This window comes from Mugil cephalus, chromosome 14, assembly GCF_022458985.1.
Source record: "Mugil cephalus isolate CIBA_MC_2020 chromosome 14, CIBA_Mcephalus_1.1, whole genome shotgun sequence".
NCBI lineage: Eukaryota > Metazoa > Chordata > Actinopteri > Mugiliformes > Mugilidae > Mugil > Mugil cephalus.
The window spans coordinates 10,287,678-10,312,544 of record NC_061783.1 but is presented as its reverse complement, the minus strand read 5'-3'; the positions used below and the strand labels follow the sequence as shown (position 1 = coordinate 10,312,544).

General features: G+C 41.7%; 1 protein-coding gene across 2 annotated transcripts in view; it reads left to right on the top strand.

Annotated features, from left to right (window-relative positions):
* vps50 (VPS50 EARP/GARPII complex subunit) overlaps positions 1-24,867 on the top strand; it is a 106,467-nt gene that overhangs the window by 68,023 nt on the left and 13,577 nt on the right. The window contains exons 22-24 of one of the 2 annotated variants that reach the window (XM_047604941.1): positions 3,053-3,130; positions 3,589-3,669; positions 20,455-20,603. In XM_047604941.1, coding sequence (XP_047460897.1) covers positions 3,053-3,130; positions 3,589-3,669; positions 20,455-20,603 — 308 coding nt within the window. The remainder of the gene's footprint in view (positions 1-3,052; positions 3,131-3,588; positions 3,670-20,454; positions 20,604-24,867) is intronic. The other variant, XM_047604942.1, reaches the window with a different exon arrangement.

Below are 24,867 nucleotides of genomic sequence, written 5' to 3'. Positions count from 1 at the left end.
TCGTGTGGATGTTCCTTAGACGTTTACCACCCACCTAGACCAGACCAGACACCCCCACCCCACAGCAGCGACACTCCTTAATGATCCACATATCCCATAGGATCCAAAGGCCCCCACTAACAACATCACAGGACACACAGCGCATCTTAAATTGCCGGTGTGTGTGGTTTTTAAAGTGCTACTAAAAAGAAAGAAATCTGAGGCAGTTGTACTCCAGAAGCAATCAGGAGATTAGTTTTTAGTCCCTTGTAATCCCTGCTGTTGTTGGAGTATTAGCTTTATACTTCATACAATTATTCCACATATTATAACTTAATATAGCTGCATAGTTTAAAAAGGCACTTTAAGAAGATTGTGTTTATTATTACTTTGGCAGATGTTTTTTTTTTTTATGTTTATGAGATGATATACAGTGCGATATGAAATTATGAAATTGAAGATGGTCCCATCTTTTCTCATCGCAGCCTGACCCCCCCCAACAAACACACACACACACACACACACACACACTTCCCCCCCGAACTCAATCTAAAAGCTGTCATGTCATTTATCCAGTGCCCCGCAAGGAGAAAAAAAAAAAAGAACAGCATTTGTGTCAGTATCACCCTCAGGGAAGTAGTAATGATCGCAGCAAAATGACTTCTGTCTCATCGTGGTGGAAGAGATAAAGAGGAAGGGCGCTCCATGGGGGCTTCTCCTGTTCACATTGACGGCGTGTGTGTGTGTGTGTGAGAGTGTGTGAGAGGTGACACCCTGGTTAAGAGTGATAACTTGTCAGCGTGTTGCTTCTCTCATATGTCTCAATCTTCACACTGTGGGTCCTTGTAATGTTTGTTCTTTTTCACTCCCATTACCTGCCATGTCTTAAACGCTCTTTTTTTTCTTCTTCTTTTTGACACATGCGACTCCCTTTCTGTTTCTTTGTCTTACTCTCTCTTTTTTTTTTTGTGTCTGTGTTGCCTCCTCCTTAATATAATTTACTCCGCTGATTTCACACGGCATCTCTCGTCTTTCATCCCCCCCGCTCTCCACTCGCACCGCTCTCACGCTGAGCTTTATCTCTCTGTTTACATCTCTCCCCGACTCTCGGTGTCACTTTTTATCCACTGTAGCCGTAGTCCTTAAATCTGTCATTTCGGGAAGCAACCTATTTCATTAATGGTCTCACTCAAAGAGACGCAGTCCATAAAATGCTAATGGTCCCCATGAATCTTTTAAAAGCCCCTGGATATTGCTGCGCACGTACGCCGCTGTTTTGACCTAGGCTGTGCTCTCTTTACTCTGCTGGAATCAAGATGGAGCTGCTTGACTTCTCCTCGTGAAGAGTAATGGGCGGCATTAATATTCAAAAGGATAAATACTGCCATTATCTATGTATATTGCCCTCGTTCAGCCGAGCCGCGCGGCTATCGACTCTGTCACACGTTAAATACGCGTTATGCCCGCGGATTCTTCGTAGCCGTTAATGACTAGGCTTTCCTCTGCAGGGGTGGGGGGGTAGGGGGAGCCCTGGAGGCAGCTTTTCTAACACATTTTTGGAAAAGTGAGTAATGTCTCCAAATGAAGGGAAGCTTCAACCCCAGGGGGAAAAAAAACTTGGATATTGTACTCAAAAAGTATCTGTTCTAGAAAGAAGAAATAGGAAAAGAGACAGAGGGAGTAGGCCAGGCCAGCATCTGACACCTGAACTGATTGTTCCTATCGTATTTTTTATCCTCAGCCCTCAGACTCTGACAGACTGTTCTTCACACCGAGTGTTATTTACCTTGTATACACGTGTGCAGTGTTTATACAGACAGAGTTATCTGTGACCTAGAATAAAACACAACCTCCCCTCACTCCTGATGTATTGCCCTCTATTTTCTGAAGCAAACGGAGCTGAAATGTCCTGAATTTCAGTCTCTATCTTGAGTCAGGAAAAAAAGCTCACTTCTATGAAATCTCAATTCTTTTTGGGACTTGAGTCTTGTAACGCAAGAGTTGGATTTCATTAATTTGACATATGCGTCGACGAATGCTTTAACCGTTAACTCAGGGGACTTTCAGGCCCAGGACCCCAAACTGATGAGAGATTAAGAAGGGACCTCTTAGCTATTATATGTGTTCTATATTAAACTCGGCCTAGTGATATTTGTAAAAATACATTATTATTATCATTTTGCATTCAATATTAAGCTATTCAACAAATACACAGGTTCACATATTATTTATTTATTAATTTTTAAAATTTTAACAGTAGGGTGGCCAACTGCCATAAACATAAACAGCCTACATTTGGGATTTCATCTGGGGCCTGAAAAGGCTCTCAGCCAATTGCAGGGATCCTGACAGTGTGTAATGTACAGCTTTGTGATTGGCTGAGCAGCGATAGGCCTGCTGAGTACAGGAGGCTTAGATTGACAGGTCCAGTGGTGCGCTCTGTGTGAAACGTGTCACTGAATGAGTGAAGTGCTGAAAGAAAGACGTTTTGTGCCTCCATTTATCCCTTTACTAAAATAGGTTGGATTCATGTGTATTTAAAGAAATTTAAATTTGTGGGGGAAAATGATACCAAAAATATATATATATGTATATAAAAAATGTCTAATCAACCAAAGATTTTGTGATTTTGTTCAGAATTGAATGTGTTAAGCAGGTCTGAGCTTTTTAACATGCCAAGTAAGTTGACTCTAAAGAAATTCTGAGCATGTAAGACGTCTTTGCTGTTCCAACGGCGTCACCTAATTCTCCACTTTCACTTTAACGCTCTCTGCATCACCTGAGAGAACCTGATTTTGCATCGCCCATGTTAGCGCCTCTTCAGTTTCAGAATAACAACACGTTCGGCTACAAAACAGATGTGTCTCCTGTAAGACCTCATTGTAATTAAGACAAATTTAAAAGAGTATTTCCACTCATTACTGCCATTAATCTGCTTCTGTGTATGTTTTGTTCGTTTGTTTGTTTTCAGTTTACTCTTGCTTGCTCTACTGTGTTACCTTCATGTTTACCTTATAAATGTTGAGATTATGCTTCTTGTTTTTCCTTTCTGCCATCCACTCCTCACCCACAGCCTGTCCCAAGCCCATCTTTGCCAGCTCATGGCGGCAGAGAGGGGGGCACCGCCAGGGTGGTGGGCCCTGCCTGCTTGGTAAGAGCTCGACCTGAGAACAGTGTACAGGGGCTTGCTGCCTTGTGAGTTCAAAACACTAGTCGGCCTGTGTGGCGTGGTTGTCCCTTCAGAAGCCCTTCAGATGTGCGTGATTTGCTCGTCCAAGCGGCATCAAGCACATCTCGAAGTGTCTTCGGAAGCATTTAGAATCTGCCGTGCTTTACACCCTCTCCGCACCGCTCTTTTCTTTGGGCTCTCATCCACTGTAGTGTGATTGTCTGATTTCCATGGCTGTTCTTCCCAGCTCCCTCCCTCCCCCCTGTCCCCCCGCCCCCGTCCCTCTTTTGGATTAGAGTCATCTAGAAGCGCAAAGTAAAGATTCTCTTGTCTCCGTCTACGTGAGATGAGAGCAGATGACGAGGTGCGTGCTTTCACAGCGCGCGGCACAGGCACTAACTGTGTGTGTGTGTGTGTGTGTGTGTGTGTGTGTTCTACAGTATGAGTCATCAGGTCTGGGCCTTATCAGCAGCAGACTGAGAACCACACTGAACCGGATCCAGGAGAGCCTCATTGACGTGGTAAGACCGCCTCACCCTCTTCTCTCCTCTCCTCTCCTCACCCTCTTTCTCTTTTTGCCGGCAAACATGCCCCCCCCCCTCCCCCTCCGCTCCGTAACCTCTCTGCGCCTCTCTCCCTTTAGTGTTTGTCCGTCCATCCTGACCGCTCGGTATATGCGGTCTTGCGAGGGCCCGCAGCCGGTGTCGCCACCGAATGCATTATGGGTCGTCATTATCTGGCCGGTGGTCACCCGTGCTGCAGCCCCGGGCGGATGTGTCTGTTATTCCATTAGAGCTCTCAATCACTACTCCCTCCTGTAATACTGCATAGTGACAATTAGTGAGGCGCAGTCCACACTGTTCACTTTTTTGTCTAATACCTCTCTGCGTCCGTCTGTCTCTGCTCCGTTACATGATGATACGCGGGACAGCCTTTAATTCGTCTCCATGTCTAGCAGCCCCTTTTAAAGGAACCATACAAGGACTTTAATCTTGCCAGTGGCGCTAAAGTTTTGCTTCTTTAGAGGAGGATATGAGCGCTATTTAATGTTTTGGTTTGTTTTCATTGTTTCAGCGAAATAAAAGTTTTTGTCCCTCGAGTCTAATTACGGTGGACGTGCTAATGCCAAATGTAAACACCGAGAATTACTTTTTGTCCATTTAAAAATGTAATCTGCATATATCAGTTGTGAAGGGTCCGGTTCTGCAGCTCAGATCTCAAATACGAATCCCAGAGCTGCTATATTTAGAAAGTCTGGACAGTAATATTACTATAGGGTATTTATAGGGATTACAGGGAAGAGCGGTGCAGGTGCCATAAACCGCAATTTTTTGAATGGCCACTTGAGACTGGTCCCAGAAGCAAGTCAATCCACACATGGGCTTATTTCCCAGTTTTATATAACTCACCTCTTTAAAGCAGTGTTCATTTTGACAGACATTTTCGATTTAATCTTAGTCTTAGGCCGTTTCCCCGCAAGAACTGAGAAATTTGTCCGTTTTCCCGATGTGAACAAACACAAGAACAAAGTTCGTTCTGGCCAGATCATTTATACCTCACAAGAAATACCTTTTGCTCCTCTGTGCACAAAGTCCGGGCTGCATTTCCACTTTTCTGTCCACTTCCAATTTCTGACCAATCACAGAATAGTTGTCAAAAAAAAAAAAAAGTTGTGCCCAGATAATGTGTCCAGAAGCTGCAAGAACAGAATGATGTCATTGTCTCCTCACAGCCCTGGGAGAGAGAACAAGTATCTCTCTAGTTAGTATGTAACAAGCTTAAGTCATCAGACAGAAATGCTAATTAGTCACATTTTAGTCATTTTTATCTTGCGTCGTTTCAGTCAACAAATAGTCATTGGATTTTTGTCAACTTTTAATTATTACATTTAGTCAAACTGCAGCTAACCACGTACATTTTGGCAGCTATTTTAAATGTAGTCTAGACTAAATTTGAAATTTAATTTCTGAACCTTCAAATTGAGATTCAATAAACACATAATCGTGAGATAACTTGGGTGCCGGTGCATGGTAATTCAAGTACAGTGCACATTTAATATAATGAGTTAAACCCATAAAGGATGTACCCAGTTTGAGGCAAAATAACATTTCAGGCTAATCTATTACATACTCTACTGTTCACTGTGTAAATATGTGTCAGTAAAGAGTCAGAAGGAAATAATTTCATGTAGTGCAAAACAGCAACTTAAGTACTTATGAGACTTATTTATTGTCAACTGACCGTGATGGAGGCGGCATGAATAGCAGGTTGGTGCATCTTAAAATGTCATACTATTCTCAGTAATGCTTTATATGGTCTGTGGTAGCTACAGGGCTTGTGGCAGCGTGCTGCTTTTAGTAAGCTACTGTCAGCTGTCTAATCATAACCTGCAGTCAGTGGTGTTTAAACTGACAACTGTTTGTGATCAAATAGGTAAATGTCCCTTCTCCAGTCCAATGACTGCAAACATAATCAGATAGATTGTGTATTGTAAATGTCCACTGTGACTATTATTACCAGTTACAACCTAATGACAATCTGCAGCCGTCAACGCCAGTCTCACCTTTAAGATGTCACCGTACAGAAAAATGCAAAGCAAGTGAATTGTTTTCCGGTCACCTCTGCATAAAGACATAATCAGCTGTCTCTCACAGCATCCAAGGCACCTTTTTAAAGCAAAGCGTTTACTTGAAAGCGCCCCGTAACGGCATGTCGCTGAGATAGCAGCTGAGATTACTTGGCCGTAATGTTTATATCTGAGCAGCTTCGGGGCGGCATAAAGAGCAAAGAAAAGGCAAGAATAAACCAAGGAGACGGGGAGTAAATCTCACAAAAGAATAATGAATTATTAAAGCTTTAAATGTAGCGCGTCTTCCGCCCTCAGGGGGCACTATAGCGGTTATTTACGCTCAAGTAATCTCCTAGGTAAGTTGGGAGCCGTTTCCAAATGTCAGACAGGCTGCGACTGACGTGCTCCGTGCTCGGCGGCGTTCTTTAGAGAATAATATTCTCATAATAAATAAATATCCTCTAAATCGACATACTCAAACGGACAGACTGGATGCGGGGAGAGGAAAAAGAGCACCAGAGAGTGTAATGTACTGAGACGTGTCTGGGTTTATGTTAGAGAGCGCCAGTTCTCCCAGGAGATGAAATGCTGCTAAACCTAAACCATGTGCATGCACACGCATATTTCAGATGAGCTTAATCATATCACTCTGTGCCTGATTAAGAGCTGTATCTAACCACCTCAGAGCGAGGACCCAGTCGAGCTTTTTGCAAGTACACCCATCCTCTCTCTATCTCTAATGTATTGGCAAATGCTTTTAGTCTGTACTTTCTCATATGCAAAAACTATTTTAGCTCACCTCGATAAATCATTCAATGTTGGAAAAATGCCCCGTTTTCCAAACGAACACAGCACTCCCATATGTTTTCTTCACGTTTTTCTTCTCGTCCTGCTTTCTTTTTGCTCTTCTGTGTTTCACATCATGACCCGCGCACATAAATCTCGCAGAAACACGGCCCAGGCCTAATGTATGTGTCCATATATTTATTATGAGAAATGATTACAGATCCCTTTTTGATGTAGGCGACTGGTCTCTGTGGTGGAAGTGAGCGCAGAAACTCTTCCACCTGCATACAAATACACACGCCCACGCGCTCCAGAGATTCGGTCGGGGTAGACCTCATTTGTAAACAGATTATAAAGATAATTGCACGCTGCATGTCAATTGAGCTGCCGAATCCTTGCGGTTTTGTTCCCCTGATTTGCCGTCGCGACTGTTTGATTCTAAAACCAATGTGCTCGTAATGACTCCGAGTCCCATATGAATGGGCGGCGAGATTCCATCTCATCTGGTCTCAGGTACGGAGTTGCTTGAGTTTTAAATTGGGAGCTCCACTGGGGGAAAAAAGTAAAAGATCATTCCTTAGCTTACGTTCTGTTCCTCTGCCTCCCGTATTTTTGATTACCTCTCCGAAACCCAGCCGCCTGTCTGGGTTTGACAGTTTTCATTTTCAGGCTGGCTCGCTGTGAACTTTGAATATTTTCATTCGAAGAGTTTTGGAGGTTCTGAGTCCAGGGAGGAACTTCTGAGAGTTGCAGAACTGCGTCGCCGCGTCCCACGGTTTAATGTTTAATTGCAGTCATCAGCTCAAAGTTCAGATGTCAAGCTCTGGATTACTCAACTTAAAAGGAATGGGGAAAATGGTTAAAATTCTTGCTTGGAAGAAGAATGGAAGTCCTTGGTTGATACTGCTGGGGGCAGGTTACATGACTGTCAGATCAGAATAATGCCACGAACCCCATCTGTGGTCGTTTTGACACTGCCAGAAAGTTCAGCTGTGACAGCTGTTGGGAGCTGTCGCCGCGGGCAACATTATCAGACAGCTGACAAAGGTTAGCGCACGAAAAGCAATGATAAGAAAGCCTCCTCCAGTATTTAATATTTCAATCAATTCGTTTTTCTCTCTCGCCTTTGCAACTTTCTTTCTCTCTCATTCCTACCATTTTATCCTTCACTTTCCCTCCCTGCATCCAGTCTGTTTGTCCTATCGCCTGCCTCCCTTCAGCAGCTGTGCGCCTGCGATTACATGCCTCTCAACTCTCCGCACAAACAAGTGCTTGTGTGTTGTTTTCCAGTTTATTGGTGCTTCCGACTGAACACACAATGGCGCGTTTGTGTGTGTATTTGTTTTACTGTTCGCCATCAGCCGAGGCATGAAGATAGGATCGCACGGCTCTAGATTGTGTTTGATTTCCTTCTTCTTCTTCTTCTTCTTTTTTTGATATCGCTCGTACAGTCGCTTGAGTCAACCCGCAATTGTGCGATGAGCTGATTAGATGTGAGTTTGTGCGTCTGCACGCTGCCCGCTTGGAACCTCCACTCTCGCGCGGAGTGGGGGCTCGGGCGCTTTTTCAGGCTTGGCACCGGCAGTGGGAGAAGTCGGGTAATTTCTGAGCTGGCACCAGAAAATCTGTCGGTGAGGGAGTTAGCAGAAATGCACGCAAAAACACACGCTCTGACAAGTCGGGGAAATAACGGATACACCGAGACGTCCCGACTGGCAAATTAGTGCAGATTCCTGTTCCGCCGCGTCAGGGGCGACGTTGAACGCTGTCCGTCTGGGCCGCTTTTCACGCTTTCCCTTCACCGTCTCTTAGCATCAGGACGATAACCCCAGAGCATGTGTTGACGTCGTGGTTCGTTACGCCGGCTTGGCACGGCCCCGCGCATGCTGGCGCGTTGCCCTCGTATGGCGGAGGCGCACATACGTTACATTTCCTTTCACACGCCGAGCCCAGTCATTAGCTTCGAGTCCCTCGTGACGCCACATCGCTGTCCATACTGGCCTCTTTGTCGTGGCCCCGCTGTCTGTGAATGGGGCAGCAGTCCAGGGGTGGGCTGACATTTGACAGCGATTGTACGTCATAATTAAGTGCCGTAGTGTGACTGTTTATGCTGTAGTTGTCGGCGGAGCGCGGTTCATTGATAGGTCCACCTGCGGCTCATGCTCCTCAGCTGCGGTGAGGACACCGTTTATCCCCCTGGATACAGTAACTCAGCCTCCTGTCTCCAACTTCTCATCAACTTCTCCCGGTGATTCATCACGTCTCCCACCGCGACGGACACGGTGTGAGCAATATCTCGCAGTTAAATTGAAATCTATAGAAGGTTCTATTCAGCGTTCTCCTCATTCCAACTTTCAGCTCCAGTTTGTGTTAATTTATATTTACTTTCACCTCAAGAAAAGCCTTTTCATCCTGCGCTGTGCTTGTTTTGTCAGGTGACTCTCAGATGTTGGAAAAGAAGTTGCCAAAGATAGGCTTGGAAGGGCCGGGGCGACGCCACACAAAATAAATGAAGACTCTAATGCCATATGACAATAATCTAATGAGAACAGAATTTCTAGTATTAAAGTGACGAAGAGGCACAATCGGATACACTTGACAGTAATTGCCTGGCAGCAACTCTACTCCACTTGGCTATAAATCCCTAAGGAATGGATCGGAGAGGAGGAAATCAATCACAATAGATTGAGATGCTTCAACTGAGAGATCACTTTTCTGCTCTCAGCTGGAAGCTTCCTCCATGACAAGTGTGATTACAGAATTAGCCGCTGGAGTTTACTGAGCCATTCAAATTAAGGAGCTTTATTCATTCATTTATTTGCACTTGAAGAGGAATATCATTTCAAAATTAGCATGCTTTCTAATCTCTCGCTGAAGATCAAAGACCTGAAGTCCTTCTTGTTATTTGGAGGGTGCTTTGTTAAGCTTCAAGATGTCATTGTACAGTCAAATCCAAAAGTCTTTATTCATTCTTTTTTCAAAACTACAACTACACTGGTCCTCGTTTCTCCTTCTCATAACATAATGTTGTAAGTAACAGAACACTTAGTTTCATTTGTATAGTTTGGGCAGACACTGTGATGCTGGATGGAAGAGTAAGAGCTATGTAGTCATGCACATCATTTGACGGGTGTTGAGCTGAATTTGATTACAACACAACAGCTCTGATTAGTTGTAGCACTATCCAGTTGTGTGCAGATGTATTTCTTCTCTGACTTGGATGAAACATTGCCCATAATGAAACCCAAATGGTGCGTTACTTACCAGACTCATTCAAATAAGAAATGAGACTTGCTACGCCAGAGTAGCTTTTCAGTTTAGTTGAGTTTATTTGAGTTAAACTCTTTAGAGTTGAATTTATTTCAGCAATGAATCATTCCTTTCCCTGTTTATTATTTGCCAACATTTTAATGATCAATTAACGTGTAATTTTTCCAGCATAAATGTCAAAGTAAATCACTGCTTCCTGCTTTAATTGAGGATTTTCTAGGATATTCATTGTCTGCTGTGATGGAAAAGTAAATGGTGTTTTTTGAATAATGGTGCCTCCAGTGCCCACCTCAAAACCAGCTCGAACGTCTACCTAAAATTGGACTGCTCATCAAATCACATAAAGGACCTGCGGGGTAAAACCAATAATAAAATAGATGCTGTGCAGAGGTGGACTCTGACTCAGCACTTGAGATAAACAGAGAATTAGTTGGAGCCAAGTGAAAGTCATCGGCGACGATGCAAACATTATTTGAGTGAAATGAGGGAGCCAGTGGCTATTGTTTGCGTCCGTCCTTCACTTTTCAGTGGGGTTCTTTAGAAACTACTAAAACCAAAATGCCTGCGTGTTTTGCAATCAATAGAAATGATATTAAGCTGAATTTTGAAGTATGAGCTGAAGATAACAGATGAGTACATCCTGATCAGTAAAGAGCCTCAGTGCCACTTCTCCCTGAGGCTTTTTATAGAAAGGGAATTAATTACATTTCCTACATGAATATCATAAAACACAGCCTCTTGTAGTACTTTAGCCGCGACACACACAAACATTCAAATATATGCACTCAGTTTTAGCTGTCTGTCCTCATTAAGAATAATGTTCAGCTTGGTAAATATCTCATCCCTCTTGTCTTTGATCTGTTTGAGGAAAAACAGCAGGGACTAATAATCAAACTAAAGCTGTATCCCCTGCATCCTTATTCTTCAGTCGTATTCAGAGCTTTGCTTGTATCTGTTTTGAAATCTCTCCCTGGATGTTACGTTTTGTATTCATTGGGAATTGGAGAGCTTACTTTCTAATTATTACACGAGGTAGATAAGCTCTCTGACTTTGATGCTTGAAGTCTTCACACTAAATAATGGTGTTATTCCACACCGTTTTGGCATTAATACACAAACAAGACTTGTTTTCCCCACGCTTACGCTCCTCTCCACAGAATACGTATGGATAGAAAACATCCGTTTGGACTAGCTGTTCTGCGATCCTCTCTTAATCAACTGAAGAAATTCTTCCCAAAGGTTTTGGGGCGATGCTGCTCTCTAAAAATATTCAATGCTCAATTCATATCATTATTTTGTGTAAACTCCAGAAATATCTTTTCATGTATAAACTCTTGCTCAAAAGGGCCATTAGCATTAACATTAGCATTAGCCACATTTTCCACATTTTCCCTCACTCATCAATTATGTGTAATTTACAGAATCAGTTCTTGAATGTAAAAAAGTAGACATACAGATTAAGTTTACACTAATTTCTGCAGCAAACAACTCGACGACATGATGCTGCCACCCCCATGCTTCATGGTTGGGATTGTTTACAAGCTTGCAGTTTGTCTAGATTTTGTCAATGATTGATTTTATGTCAGTGATTCGTTTGCCTGTGTTTTCATGAAACATTTGGTTAGTCAATAGTTTGGTACATTGAACATTTTCCACCATTTTTCCACCAAAAATAACTTTTCTGTAACATCCAAACTTTGGCTCAGGGACATTGAAGGGTGCACTTACCAACTTAGAGTAACTTTAGAGTAAATTTAAAAAAAACGAGAACTTCTAACATTCACTGAATCATATCAATACCTTCTAACTCTAATGTTGCAATTGCTTTAGTATCATTCGAATGTTACTTTTGTTCATACTCATCCGGTGGCAAAGTGATCTCAATTTAAAAGAAAGAAAACTAACAAAAGGCTGAATCTGTCAGTGGGAAGTTTTGATATTTTTTTCACTCATCGTTTAGCAAAAAGGTCTTCAAATGGTTCATTAACTCGAGGGCCACTTCAGAGTGACAGTGCCAGGCAGATAATTAAAACACAAGCAGCTCACAAAGAAAGTAATTGTTCTCTCCCTCCAGCCCTGCTTTCTGGCCCCTATTGTGTTACTTGAGATTATACTGAACATCCAGACACCCACACAGATACTTCCTTTCCCGCCACACAATAAGCAGAAGTGAAGCTCTTTGTTTAAACCTCACCTGTGAACTTTAATTATTTTTCATACTAAGTTAAGTATTTAAAGTGTCGTAAAATGGAGACGCTGGCTATTGATATTGATAGGGCTGATGGAAGTGCTTGGCTTGTTCTGTGCACGCCAGGATCACCGAGGCTAATAGCTACGTAGGAGACCCGGCTGTGGGGCTGTTATTAATGCTGCTGTTACAGGCTCTGCCTCTGTAACTAAAACTGTATATCATGTACATAGGAAAACTATAAGAGAGTAGTAGATGCTGATCTTTAAAGCGACCTGACCACTTTATTTATTTAGTTGATTTTATTTAGTTACAACTCAGGCCCAAATACAGTTGTTTTCTCTAGTTAATAGTTAAAGACTCCAGTTAGGTCCATTTAAGTTTGACACAATTGCAGGTATTTTACAGGTTTGACAAAACACACTGAAGTTACAGTGTTATACAAAACATATAGACTTACAGTGCAGAGGTATTCACATCCAAAGTGGAGAAAAGATGTTGGTTATTATTAACGATCAAATGTGATTGGGCAGTTGTAGCTGGTTTCTGGACAGATGTGAATATTGCTTCATTATTTCTTCATCTATTCCATAGACCTTCAACAGGGAGTCCGCGGAGGTACTGCAGGGGGTCCGCAAAATCTTTGGTTGCATAGTCATTTTTTATTTCCCCCACAAATTTAAATTCCGTTAGACACGCATTAACATGAATCCAACATATTTTAGTAAAGGGTTAAGGGATAGCTTAATATTGAATATGAAATCATAATAATAACATATATTTTTTAATAGCACTTGGCCAAGTTTAATATAGAACACATATAGTAGGTTGGAGGTCCCTACTTAATCTCTCCATCATTTTTTGGGTCCTTGGCCTGAAAAACATTGGACACTCAGATCTATTCCAAAGAGCTCCCAATCCAAGTGAAGGACGCCGTCCCTGGGCTGCAAATACTAAACAAATCTTTCAGGGAGATGTCAGAAACATGGTCATATCGACAGTTTGGTACATTCTGAACGCACCAGTGAGTAACATAAAAAAGCCTGGACGACAGTGGTGATGGATGATCATAGGAGAAAAACTCCTTCACATCATCCAGCCTGGTAAACAACAGTGTCTCTGCACTTCAAGCCAGTGTTCATTTTAAAACTGTCATCATTATTTCGGTATGTTTCTGAGATAAAATGACAAGCGTATATGTCACCCTTCAAACATATATGGACCTTAATGTACAGACATGAGCGGTTCAGTTAACGGCGCATTGTCCAGTTTTGTATTGTATGTCCAATGTGACCTTCAGGTTTCTGCGAGAGAATTGTGTAAACGTTACTGGGATATCTGGAATCAGGCTGGTTAGTGGTGTTGAATTTTTCTTGTATGTTTTGCTCTTGATTTCCATTTCACACCTTCATTCATTACTTTGCGTTGTGTGTCTCAACCAAAGTAATTAAATCAAACCAGCTTTGCTTCAGGTGTGGACTCGTGAGGAATAGTTCACTTTTGTCTTATCAGTGAAGACCTCTTTCTTCAGCTGCCCTCATTTAATAATTTAAAAAAACTGCTTAGATCGCTTGCAAGCTGTCAACACTCATTAATTAAACATTCTCCTCCTGTACAGTAGAGTGTTTTCATGAAGCTTATTAAAGCTTATCTGCTCCATTTTTTTAATGAAAATTCTATAATTGAGTTTATAGTAATGGGCTGTGTATTGTTCCTCTGCCTCAGTGTTTGAACAGATTGTTACCTGAAGTGCTCATCCCCTTCAGGGAATAAAATCAATGTTTAGCCTCACTCATAAGGAAGAAACAACCTAATTAGTGTTCAACCTAATTACAACTTTTTAGTCAGAATTTCATCACAGAATATGATTACTTTGTATAATTAGTCATTCTTTTTGAAATCGATTGGGACTGTGCGTCTATACAACAGCGTCACCAGTTGAATTTGATTTCTGAATTACTCTTAAAAAAAGAAAGGGTTTACACCATTTTTAAAATGTTTGCAACTGTAAATGGAATTTAATAGCATTAACATACTAATAAATTAGACACTATACTAATAAATCATTTTGTGTGTAGATTTATTTCTTTTGGAGTATTTTGGGAGGTGGGGCCTCTGTGTTAATATGTGATGAGTGTTGAATGACACCGAGGCAGCCTAATAGTAGATGATGCTGCAGTGGTTACAGTGAGAGCATGGTCTGGACTAGGGTTGGAATAAATATCGATCTGGAAATATATTGCGATATTTTTTTTTCCGATGCAATATCGATTTTGAATGTCTTTGTATCGGTTTTAAAAAAAAAAAAGAAAAACTCATGTTTTGGGCCAGTTGTGAACGACTTCTGCACCTCCACCACCACTCTTTCTGTACAATAAACAGGAAATGGATCAATTTGATTAATATTGTTTTTGACTCAGTTTGTCCAGTGAATTATCGCTGTCATCTGATGTACATATACAAAGTGTATTTTAAGCTACATTTAAAATTTCTCAACGAACTATGTACAGTAGAATACTGCAATATATATTGCAATATCATAATATCGCGATAATGTATCATATCGTGACTCAAGTATCCTGATACGTTTCATATCGTGAAGTCCTTGCCAATACCCATCCCTATTCTGGAGTGGTTCAACTTTCCATACATTATTTTGCAAGGAATGATCACTTTGCTCCATGATGGTATACTTTTGTATCGTTTTCTTGTGCATTTCTTGTGCAGAAATCACTCAGCGCCAGCCACACCAGGGAAAGTGATTCAGACCTTGATGATTTTACATTTGTTAACAGAGTTGAATGGCTTCACAGTGAAGAATTAAAACACACATATTTTCCTTCCTGTTACCTGTCCAACTGAATCCTGTTGAATTGAAAGGGAATGTCCTCTTGGAAGTTTTTTCTCACATTTTCTCTGAAAAGTTGTTGCATTGGGTAATATCACGTGAGCTCATTGTGTGAACTCAACCTTCAGACTCTTGGACTGCTGCGGCAAGTGCAACAAATGCAGTTTGAAAGGGTTTCACTGTGAAGCTGTTTTACCATGGTTTGATGCACATGATGCATTTTCTACACAGAGGAAATAATGGAAATGGCTTACATAATAAACTCAGTGCAGCGCTCATTTTGTGTTTGTCAGTTGGGATGATTTTGTGTCTGCCTTCATTTTCTCCCTATTAACAGCGAATCAAACCCCCTACGGTGTGTAATGTCACACGCTGAAGGCAGAAACCTCTCGTGGTCGTTCTTAAACGTATTTGTTATTATACCGTTTTAAACCGGAGTCAGTGATTCCTCAGAGGCTGCTGGTATTGGAAATGAACCGCTAAACAAACACACACCCCTTCCTTCAGTGGCTCGATCCCATAAATCGCAGCGCTTTCCAAACACATTGACATCTCACCTGTTGCTGCACCTACCGTTGCAGCATCTTGAGGCATGGAAAACATTCATCTGTCTTCTGGTTCTTGAACTCTGTCTCTACCATTATAAAGCCTCACCGGTGTAAACATGGCCCTTAACTCACTCTGCCTGGTCCTTTGATTTTAATTTATATTCAACTGGCCATTTCCTCTTGGGCTGTTACTTGGAATCCAGCATGTTATCCAGATTACTATTCCCCCCATTTTGCTGGTTGGCTGCACTACTGTTGAATTGATTAGCCCCTATCGGACTAGAGGTGGCTTACTCCACCTTCAACACAATTGCATTCATCAAAATATGTGAAATCAGGCCACTCTTTGCTTCAAACAGCCTACTTCAGGTGTCTTATTTTTGACGAAAAGTTTAATAAAAGAGAAGCTGTTGGGTTTACTTTGACGTAACACAGACAAGACACAGAAAATCGTCTTACGTGAGACGCTGCAGCACTAGAATCCTTGGGATAAGTTGATTGATCACGAAAGTGGATTCCTATGAATTTATTTTTTCTGTTCCTATTAGTTAATCCTATTAGTTTAGCGACCATGTTTTTCTTTTTACGCGCTATAGCTACAGTTGAGCGCTCATTCATCATTTTACCATTTATCTCGGCAGAGAATCGTTCTCCTAAATATCTTCAGCAGCTGCGCGGTGTAAATCAAACAAAGTATGACTTCTTCTTCGCTATAAGCCATGCTATATGGACCTCCTCTCCCTCTCTGTGACTTTGACAAATATATCACTCACTCTTAATTTTTCCAATATGGCATTCTTTTGCACTGACTTGGCCGTGCTGCAGCCAGCACATGGTGTTGGTTTGCTTTTATCTCTATAAAGTGTTTAGTCGTATTGATTTAGTGCCATCGTAAAAGTGGAAACATCATTGTTTGTGCTGTTGTTTCTTGAGGACACCAAATAACAGGGGAGCTACATCGCAGTTGATTACGGTCGGCCTACCATGATTACTGCTATACTGTTGATATCTTTATATGTTAGTCGGCTGAAGATCACTGCGCATGAGTCATAGCTGTGCTTCAGATTTAAGAGGTCTATTTGGAAATAAACATAACTATTCACAAAAAAAAGAAGCCACGGGATTAAGAAGACAAATGAGAAAAAAAAACAACGCATGTAATCCGTGTAAATGTATGGGAAGAACTAAGCTTCCAGATATCATTGAATGTGGCAGTTGCCATATTAAATGCTACGCTTGGGATTTGTATCAATTCTATTAACCTGCTTCATGTTTCCTAAGCATCGGATATGATTTGTATGTGTGTCCCAAAAAAAAAAATCATTTCACATATCCACTGCCACCAAAGGGCAGCAACCGCAGGGATTGATGTTAATCCTGTTATACCATCGCATCATGTTTGCAGGCATGTAATGACAGTAAATCAAGCATCTAGTAAACTAATAAACCCCAAATTGGGGGAAAAAATAAAAGCCTGTCACAACTGCCACAAAGCACGACTAAGATCTTTAAACCCTTAAAAAGAACATCGCTAAATCCTAAATGTCACGTATTTTCTTTTGTTTTTGTCTCCTCTTCATTTCCAGCCCAGCCACTGCTTTTACTCACGGAATCCCCGCAGAGTTACATGCGTTTGGAAAAGAAATAATTCTCCCAAAAGTGTTTCGGAAGCGAGTGTTTATGCTGAAGCGCAGTAAAAGGTCAAGCCTCATGTGGAGGATTTAAAAATAGACCAAACCAAACTCTGCTGTAATGTCACATTAATGCAGCTGAAGTTCAACCGGTTTCGTTAAAATGAGAACGTGTAACAAAGGTAATAAATACACATTCAGAGAAGAAACGTGCTATGAATTTCATGTCTCCTCACCCTCTTGTAACTCTTCATGTTTTTCGTACCTAACGGGTGTTGTAACTGTTTGTATTATTTCCCTCCGTTAGGTAAGTTTAGAGGCTGGCTGACATAGAAATGTGTTTTTCACTCTAGTAAAAACGGTGTTTTGGGGTTTCCTTGTATTGTTTCCAACTGAAGCCAATCTGAAAGAGGAAACCAAAGATCAAAGATAGTCAAAGATAGACCAGACAACAACATTCATGAAGGCAAGAAAAAAAAAACAGTTTTGAAAGTTAAAACTCTCCATCTGAAAGTCTAAATTGTCAATAGGTTGGGAGTAAATGTCCCTGACTCCAGGGCTCTAGCTTTCTTTTTTTTTTTTTTCCTCCAGACTGTCTGATTCAGAGTCTCAAACCAGACAAGCAAGAGAATACTGTCAAAACTGCACGACTCAAAAGCTCACCGTCGCTGTGTGGTGAAAAAGTATACATGTGTCAGAGTTTTAATATAAGGCTTCACTTATTCAAAAGTGAAATTTCATGGTTTCAAAACTTTTTATTTTAACACACGCCCAACACGGACGACCATTTCAAGGTCCAGAATACTGGAAAACAAACTCGGGTAATACGGGGACAAATTTGAAAGTAAAAACGTCTCCGGGAAACACTTAAAATAATGGTAGGCTTGAGAATAAGGAGAGCTCAGATATTAAAGAATATTTGTAGAGATTTGACTTGATATGTCCTGCAAAACTTTGTTATTAACTTTTTTCTTTTGTAGTCTCACATTACAGCATAATTTAATCATATACATTAACAGTGCAGGTGCATGTTTTGACCACAGGGGGCACTGCTCTGCTGGCTAGCTACCAAACTATAGAAAAACAACAAAAGACATTTTGTTCGGTTTATGTTTGTTCATTTACAGTTTATTATGCATTTACGAATTCCCAGTCGTTTGCCAAATCGCCAAAATTTCTCCAAATGGTCACCAGCTGCTGCTTCGCAACCGACTCTCATCCTGTTCCATCCACCCAGTTTCCGTTGTCTTACCCGAGGTCAGGTTGCGGTTCCAAATCTTAAATCATTTGTCATATTTAGAAGTGAGTACTAATGGCCTTTCTGGATTAACTCCATGGCCGCTGCACATTTGTCATGTTTATGTGCTGCCATGTGTTTGTAATGTTCCTTTTATCACCCTATACCGTGTTTGGTGACCTGGCTCTCTTTGCTTTATCTATATTTCTGTCAAGAAAGTTTTCGTTTTGCCGCACGCTATTAATAAATGAATGTAACGCCAGAAGGCCATAAAGTGAACTTTTAAATAATGAAACATTGAAAATAGTGAATGAAACAATAAGCAGCTTGTATAGATCGCAAAATGACCAAATCTGCTTTGGTAAGGACTTTTTCCAAAGTAAATTACTTCCCACCCCCCCTCCCAAAAAAAGAATGTTGTTACCATCTGTTCTCAGGAACCTTGTTTGAAGTAATGTCCCTAACTTTTAAATAGTAACAGTTTATGTTTGCAGAGACATGCTCTTGGGAGAGATATATTGCGGCCTCCATTGGGAAGCCATTAGATTCCCACAACTGTAGAGGTAGTGTAGCTCAATCGTTAATCTCCTGAATGAATTTCTGTCCGATAATGGTTTCTGCAACACTGAAGGTTTGATTGAATGCTGGGAGATAAGTTAGAGGTCCTGAAAAGGTTACACTTATCACATAAGAGGAGACAGCGTTTCTCCAGCAGGTCCGAACCATAAATTGTCTACAGGGCTGAATGCTGTGCATTTTTGCTGCGCTGTGTATGCTTAATCTATCTAACTTTAGTGAATAATGGCTGTTTGAGGCATGCAAGATGTCATGGTTTTATTTTTTCTCAACCTACGTGCTTCACTGTGGTTTACAGCAGCTCTTCATCTAGCTCTCAGTGAATGAGCTCTCCACGTCGTCTCCGGGGGTTGATGAACCAGTGCCATCACGGGTCCTTTTATCACACGAGTCCTGACGTTTTATGGATTCTTACTGTCTGTTTCTTGGATGAATTAGAAGTGATGTAGCCGTTTATTTGCGCGTTACACCTTCGTATACGAGAAGATAAGTTTGCACCCTCAATTATAAAAGCTTTCCTCTGCTCACCTGGAGTAATGGCGCTCGTACCCAGTGTTAGACCCAGATTGCGCCGGGCTGCAGCGTGTAAGTGGATGACACGCCGAAGCATTAATAGCTCCCCTTTGTTCATCACCTGCGTGATTGCTATTGATCTGCCAGAGGCCGTTTCAGGCAGCTTTGCAGCTCCACCGAGCAAATCTCTCGCCAGTATGATACATTCGGCCACCGTGCATGCCTTACAAGAATAATATGATCCTCGTGCCTGTACAGAATCTCAATGGCTTGTCGTGCGGCTGAAGATTATTGGGATTGATGTGAAGAGAATTGCGCTGAGATCTTTTTTCTTTTCCAATAGTTTCTCAAATGAAGGGATAAAGGGATTGCTGAATGGAGAGCTGTATCGGAATATATCAAAAGGAAGATAAATGCCGGCGCTTTGGGGTGTGTTTGGTCAGCAGAATTTTAGAGTGCGAGTGCTTCGGATGTGACTGGGTTCCACGGAGGTTGATTGAATTTCAGATTACGCTCACCCACCAGCCTGCACCTGTGTTCTTATTCCAGGTTAGCAGCGAGAAGAAACTCTCACTCAGCCATTACACATATTCACAGTTAATGATGAGCATTTCACCCGGTGTTACCGCTGCTACCCAGTCATTACGTTTGTCTCGGTGCTACTTCAGCTCTAATTAATAATTATGGAATAATCTCCTTGAATCCAGTCAGGTAAGGACAGAAAAAGGGGAGCGTGGGTCCATAGCAGCGTAACCATGGGATCATTCAGGGTCCCGTGAGCCCGGTTATAAGATCTATCAAAAAAAGTGTCGATTTAAAAACTCCCAAATGGTTCTACAGTAGAGTAGTCTGATACCATTCTGCTTTTGGGGTGATGCAGCACTGTCTTTAAGATAAGATTAAGCTTGGCCTTTAAGACCCTTGTATTTAAGGAGAGGGATTTAAAATTCTGTTCTGAATTTTGCAGAAAGCCGGTGAAGAAAAGCTAAAATAGAAGACGTACGATCTCCCTTGCAAAATCCCATCAATGCTCTGGCTGCAGCGTTTTAATTTCTAAAAATAGCGGAATAAATGTGTATTTTTTTTTACAAGTTTCTGATCCTGCATGCTAATTTGTCCACACGCCTGCGTTTGTTTCAGGAGGCCGTGGGAGAGAACGCTGGAGTCCATGCCCCGGTGGAAGACAGGAAGGAGAAGGTGCCCAGCCCCCACCTCAGCCAGATGGTGGTCCTCACTAACAGCGGGACCCTCTACGGGCTGGCACAGAGGGTGGTGGCAACCGAGTCTCTGTGAGTAGTAAATAAATATTTGCATTCCAGATGATAGTGCTGTGCAGAAAACTCACTATGCCACCATAGTGCATAATATGCAGGATGGTGATTATGAGGGTAAAAAATGACACATTAACACCACTTCAGTCCTGGCTGCTACTCTTGAAATAGATTAAAAAAAAAAAAAAACAGCACAGCTGATCTGGAGACTTGCGTGCGTGTCCTCGATTCGTGATGTAATTTTCGTCAGTTATGTTCATTAAAGATTTCTCCCTGATCGAGTTACAGCAGCTGTATCTCGCTCAAGACGGCCATAACGTCGTTAGGCTGAGTCACACGGCCCGGCCATCAAAGCTTTGCCCTAACCACCGTGTGTGTTGCGTGGTGTGATCACATGCTGCGGGTAGAGCAAGTGTAAAGCTTGTCAAATTGAATAAGAGTGAATCATTTTACCCCTGGCCTTCTATAATTTCAAATATGTGTTATATTCTTGCGATCAATCACTGACTAACCGATTTATTTTCTCCCCTATGTTCTCCCTTCGTGCCTTTTCTCCCTCTCTGTATTTTTACTGTTGCAGCCGCGCACAATGCACAATGGTGCGCTCACACGTAATTAGGTCAAGCTATCACCAGTACTGACAAGTATTGGACCCAGAGAGGTCCGCAGTGTGCGAAAGCTGTATAATGACAGGGTGTAAAACAAGAGGCTCAGACAGCACGGAAGCAAAAGTGCTGAATAGACCTAAACGCTCCCTCACGACAAAGTTTTTTTGTATATCAGAGGGCAGGCTGCAAGCTCGGAGGAATAATGAAAGTAAAAGAGCTGAGGTGCAGAGGTGAAGTTTGCAAACTGTTCTCTGGGGGGAACAAGGCAGACTCATTCCGGGCACAACGGCGTGACAGGTTTCTTTCTGGTGCCGGATAAGGCATTAGATAAGACGGGTAGCCTTAGTGTATGTTCTGTTCGGACGTCTTCAGCATCTCTTATTTTAAACACCATCTCAGGAGAAGAAAGCTTTCTGGAGTTGTTCCGTACTAAAGCGGACAAAACCACTGAAGCATGAAAAAACTCCAAGATAAGACCTCTGCGAACTGGCCGGCCCTCTGCTTCTCATCCTTTTAGTTATTGTTCAGGAGTCTTTTTTCTCAAGCGTAATCAGATAAGTGTGAACAGCGGGGTGTTTGTGTTTCATCTTTTGCCGCTATGTTGCTGAGGTAAACACAAACAGTTCCAGCGAACCTTAATGTGATTTTCTCCTCTCCGTGAAAAGAACAAATGTGCACTGGGCTCTGGGCGTACTTAGAGGTGTACTGAGAGGTTTGGTGTTAATTAATCCTTCTGTTTGCATTCCTACTATTAACTGGCACTTCCTCACTAATGGTCTGTGTATGGAAATATGTAAATTATAGGTTGGAGTAGAGTGATTAGATTATTCTGGACATCAGGGCTGCCTATACTTCTTTTTCCATGACCAAGTCAAAATGTTGTTTGTTGTCCTCAGGCAAACTTTCCGGCTCAGTTTCATGTCCCTTCTTTAGTCAATATGAAGTGGAAATCTAACTAATTAGCAGCTTGCGTGTTTGACAGAGCATGAGATTAGGGAGAACTCAGACTGGCTGTCGATCCGCTGTTGTTTTGTACATCAATCAACTGTCAAATGCCGTTTTGAGGGTAGATGGTAAATTAACATCCAAATCATTTGTTTGAATGGCGCTCAATCTACCTACTCTATCTTGGCAATTTACTTAAAGGGCCACAAAACTTTATTGCAACACTGACTAGTATCACACCTTTTTGAATGGACATTTGGGCTCCCATCTTTATCACTTAAGCATATAAAACATAGGTCTTCAACAGGGGGTCCGCGGCCCCTAGGGGGTCCACAGAGGTACTGCAGGGGGGGTCGTCGCAAAATCTTTGGTTGATTAGACATTTCCTACCCCCCACAAATTAAAATTTCTTGAAATACTACACATTAACACGATTCCAACATATTTTAGTAAAGGGATCAATGGAGCAGTTATCTTTCAGTCAGCGATAAGCTAGCCCAGACCCGTCAGTCTACTGTACACGTTAGGCCCCGCCCCCGTTGCTGCCGAGCCAATCACAAGACCGCGGATTACACGCTGACTGTCAGGTTCCCCACAATTGGCCGAGAGCCTCTTCAGTCCACAGGTGAAATCCCAGGCGCACGCTGCATTGTTGGCAGAAGAGAAGCTAATAAAGCAGCTAACTCGCTCCCATCAACATCCAAGGTTAGATAAGTTGTGTGATAAGTTGTGTGCTTCTCCTCAGTGTCAGACTCTCAATCTCACTAATGTGGGAGTATGTGTCATGACATGGCTTGGTGATTCACTGTCCCTACTACATTTAGCTATGTTTAAAGATAAAACATTTAGCTGTGTTTAAAGATAAAACATGAATGTTTACGGCAGGCGCATGGCCACCCTACTGTTGCGCATGTTTAAATTTGAACTTGTGTGTTATTTGAATAGTGTTTTAGAGTTTAATGTAGAACACATACAGTAGATAGGTGGTCCCTACTTAATCTCTCCATCAGTTTGGAAGTCTGAAAAAACATTGAAGATCTGTGATATAAAACATCTCATCGGGCTTGTTTCCCTGCAGAGATATATTTATACTCCCCAGTTCAGTTTTGCTCCATTACAGAAACTGTGGCTGTCTCAGGAAATTCATCTTTGACTTTTATTCAGTATCCCAATAGAGACACTTACACTCACCCCACACTCGTTTGCAAGTTCAGGCTTGAGCTGATCTTCTGCCCTCACTGACATGGATGTTGCCAGGTTACAGATCTATTCATTTCTTGGGTCAGCAACGGTCACAGTCTGTCAACCAGGAAGCCGAAGTGGCTGTGATGCCTCTAGAGACGGTTCAGCCGCGGTCTCTCCCAAAGTCCCTGTTCACGTTAGGAACAAGTATCCTGCTGACCACACACTGTCCCATTTAGCCTTTAATGCTTAGAGTGGTCATCCTACCTTGACTTGACAAAATGAGTTCACAGAGAAAGATGAAGGAAGTGGCTTTTGCCAACCACTTCACAGTTAGGAGTGTTTGTTTTTCAGAGAAAGTTCAGTGTAATCGCCGCACTCGTCACCTATCATGTTATACGCTTATTCTTGAGTTTTCTTTAATCGTACCATTTCCTCATGGCCCAGTAGTAAATGTTTTTCAACCTGGTGTGGGTCCATGGCTCTTTACCAGAATACAAGCTATGGTTCATCTGTATTTACTCAGATCAAATCTCACAACTTAATCTATCTTAATCTCACAACTTAATATTAAAAATAAGCATTCATTTTCATTTTATAGACTGAAGATAACTAATGCTGAAGTTAAGCTACGACATCTGCTTGGCTAATGTTAGCACTCTGCAGATATACAGCGTTGTAAATACTGGAGACGTTTGTTGGTTCGTAATAAGATTAGAAGAAGTATGTTGTATGTATCATCATTGCAAATGTTAAATAGCACATTCAGTAAAGAGATGGGCCCCAAATCTTAAAAGAAAAAAGAGGATCCTTATTAAACAATATTCATGTAATTTATTTAAAAATGATGGCTGTTGATTGATGATGTGATGAATAGCCAGTAAATCATTAAAAACAGACACTGACCCATGACCTAAACCATGCATTTGGAATTAAGAATAATTTTATTCTGTGATCCATCAAGATCTATTCACTCTGATTCTCTTTTCGAAGATGGAAAACTGTAGGATTATTCCTGAAATGTGACAGCTTTGCATTAAAAGAACACTGTGACATCATACTCTACATACTCTATGTCCTGATATGACAGCACAGAGAAAGGACATCATACGCTTCAGCCATAGTCATTTTTATGTTGCAAACTTTCTAATAATCAACACTTTGAGGTTGAACCAGTACCTGAGACATGTATGTTTATTCCTTTCCACATCATAGTCTCACATATGTTAGATTTGTTTTCAAATTGTCTCCACAACATCTTTCCATGTACAGGTCCTCACCTTATGTATGTCATTTGTTATGTAATTTGTCTAAACAGCCTTTCCTGATAAAGGGAGCCCTTGGCTTCATGCAGCTGATTTACCTGCTAATGCAAACATGTCAGAGTCGCTTTCACAACAGTGAGATTGAAGAACGGTGCACATCGAGATGTCCGTTTTAAAATGATAGTTGATGGTTGTCTGATCCATGGAGCATGAAGACAAATGTTCATAGTGACAGAGTAGGTTCCGGTGCCACTGGCAGTAGTCTGTCGTCGTCCACTTCAT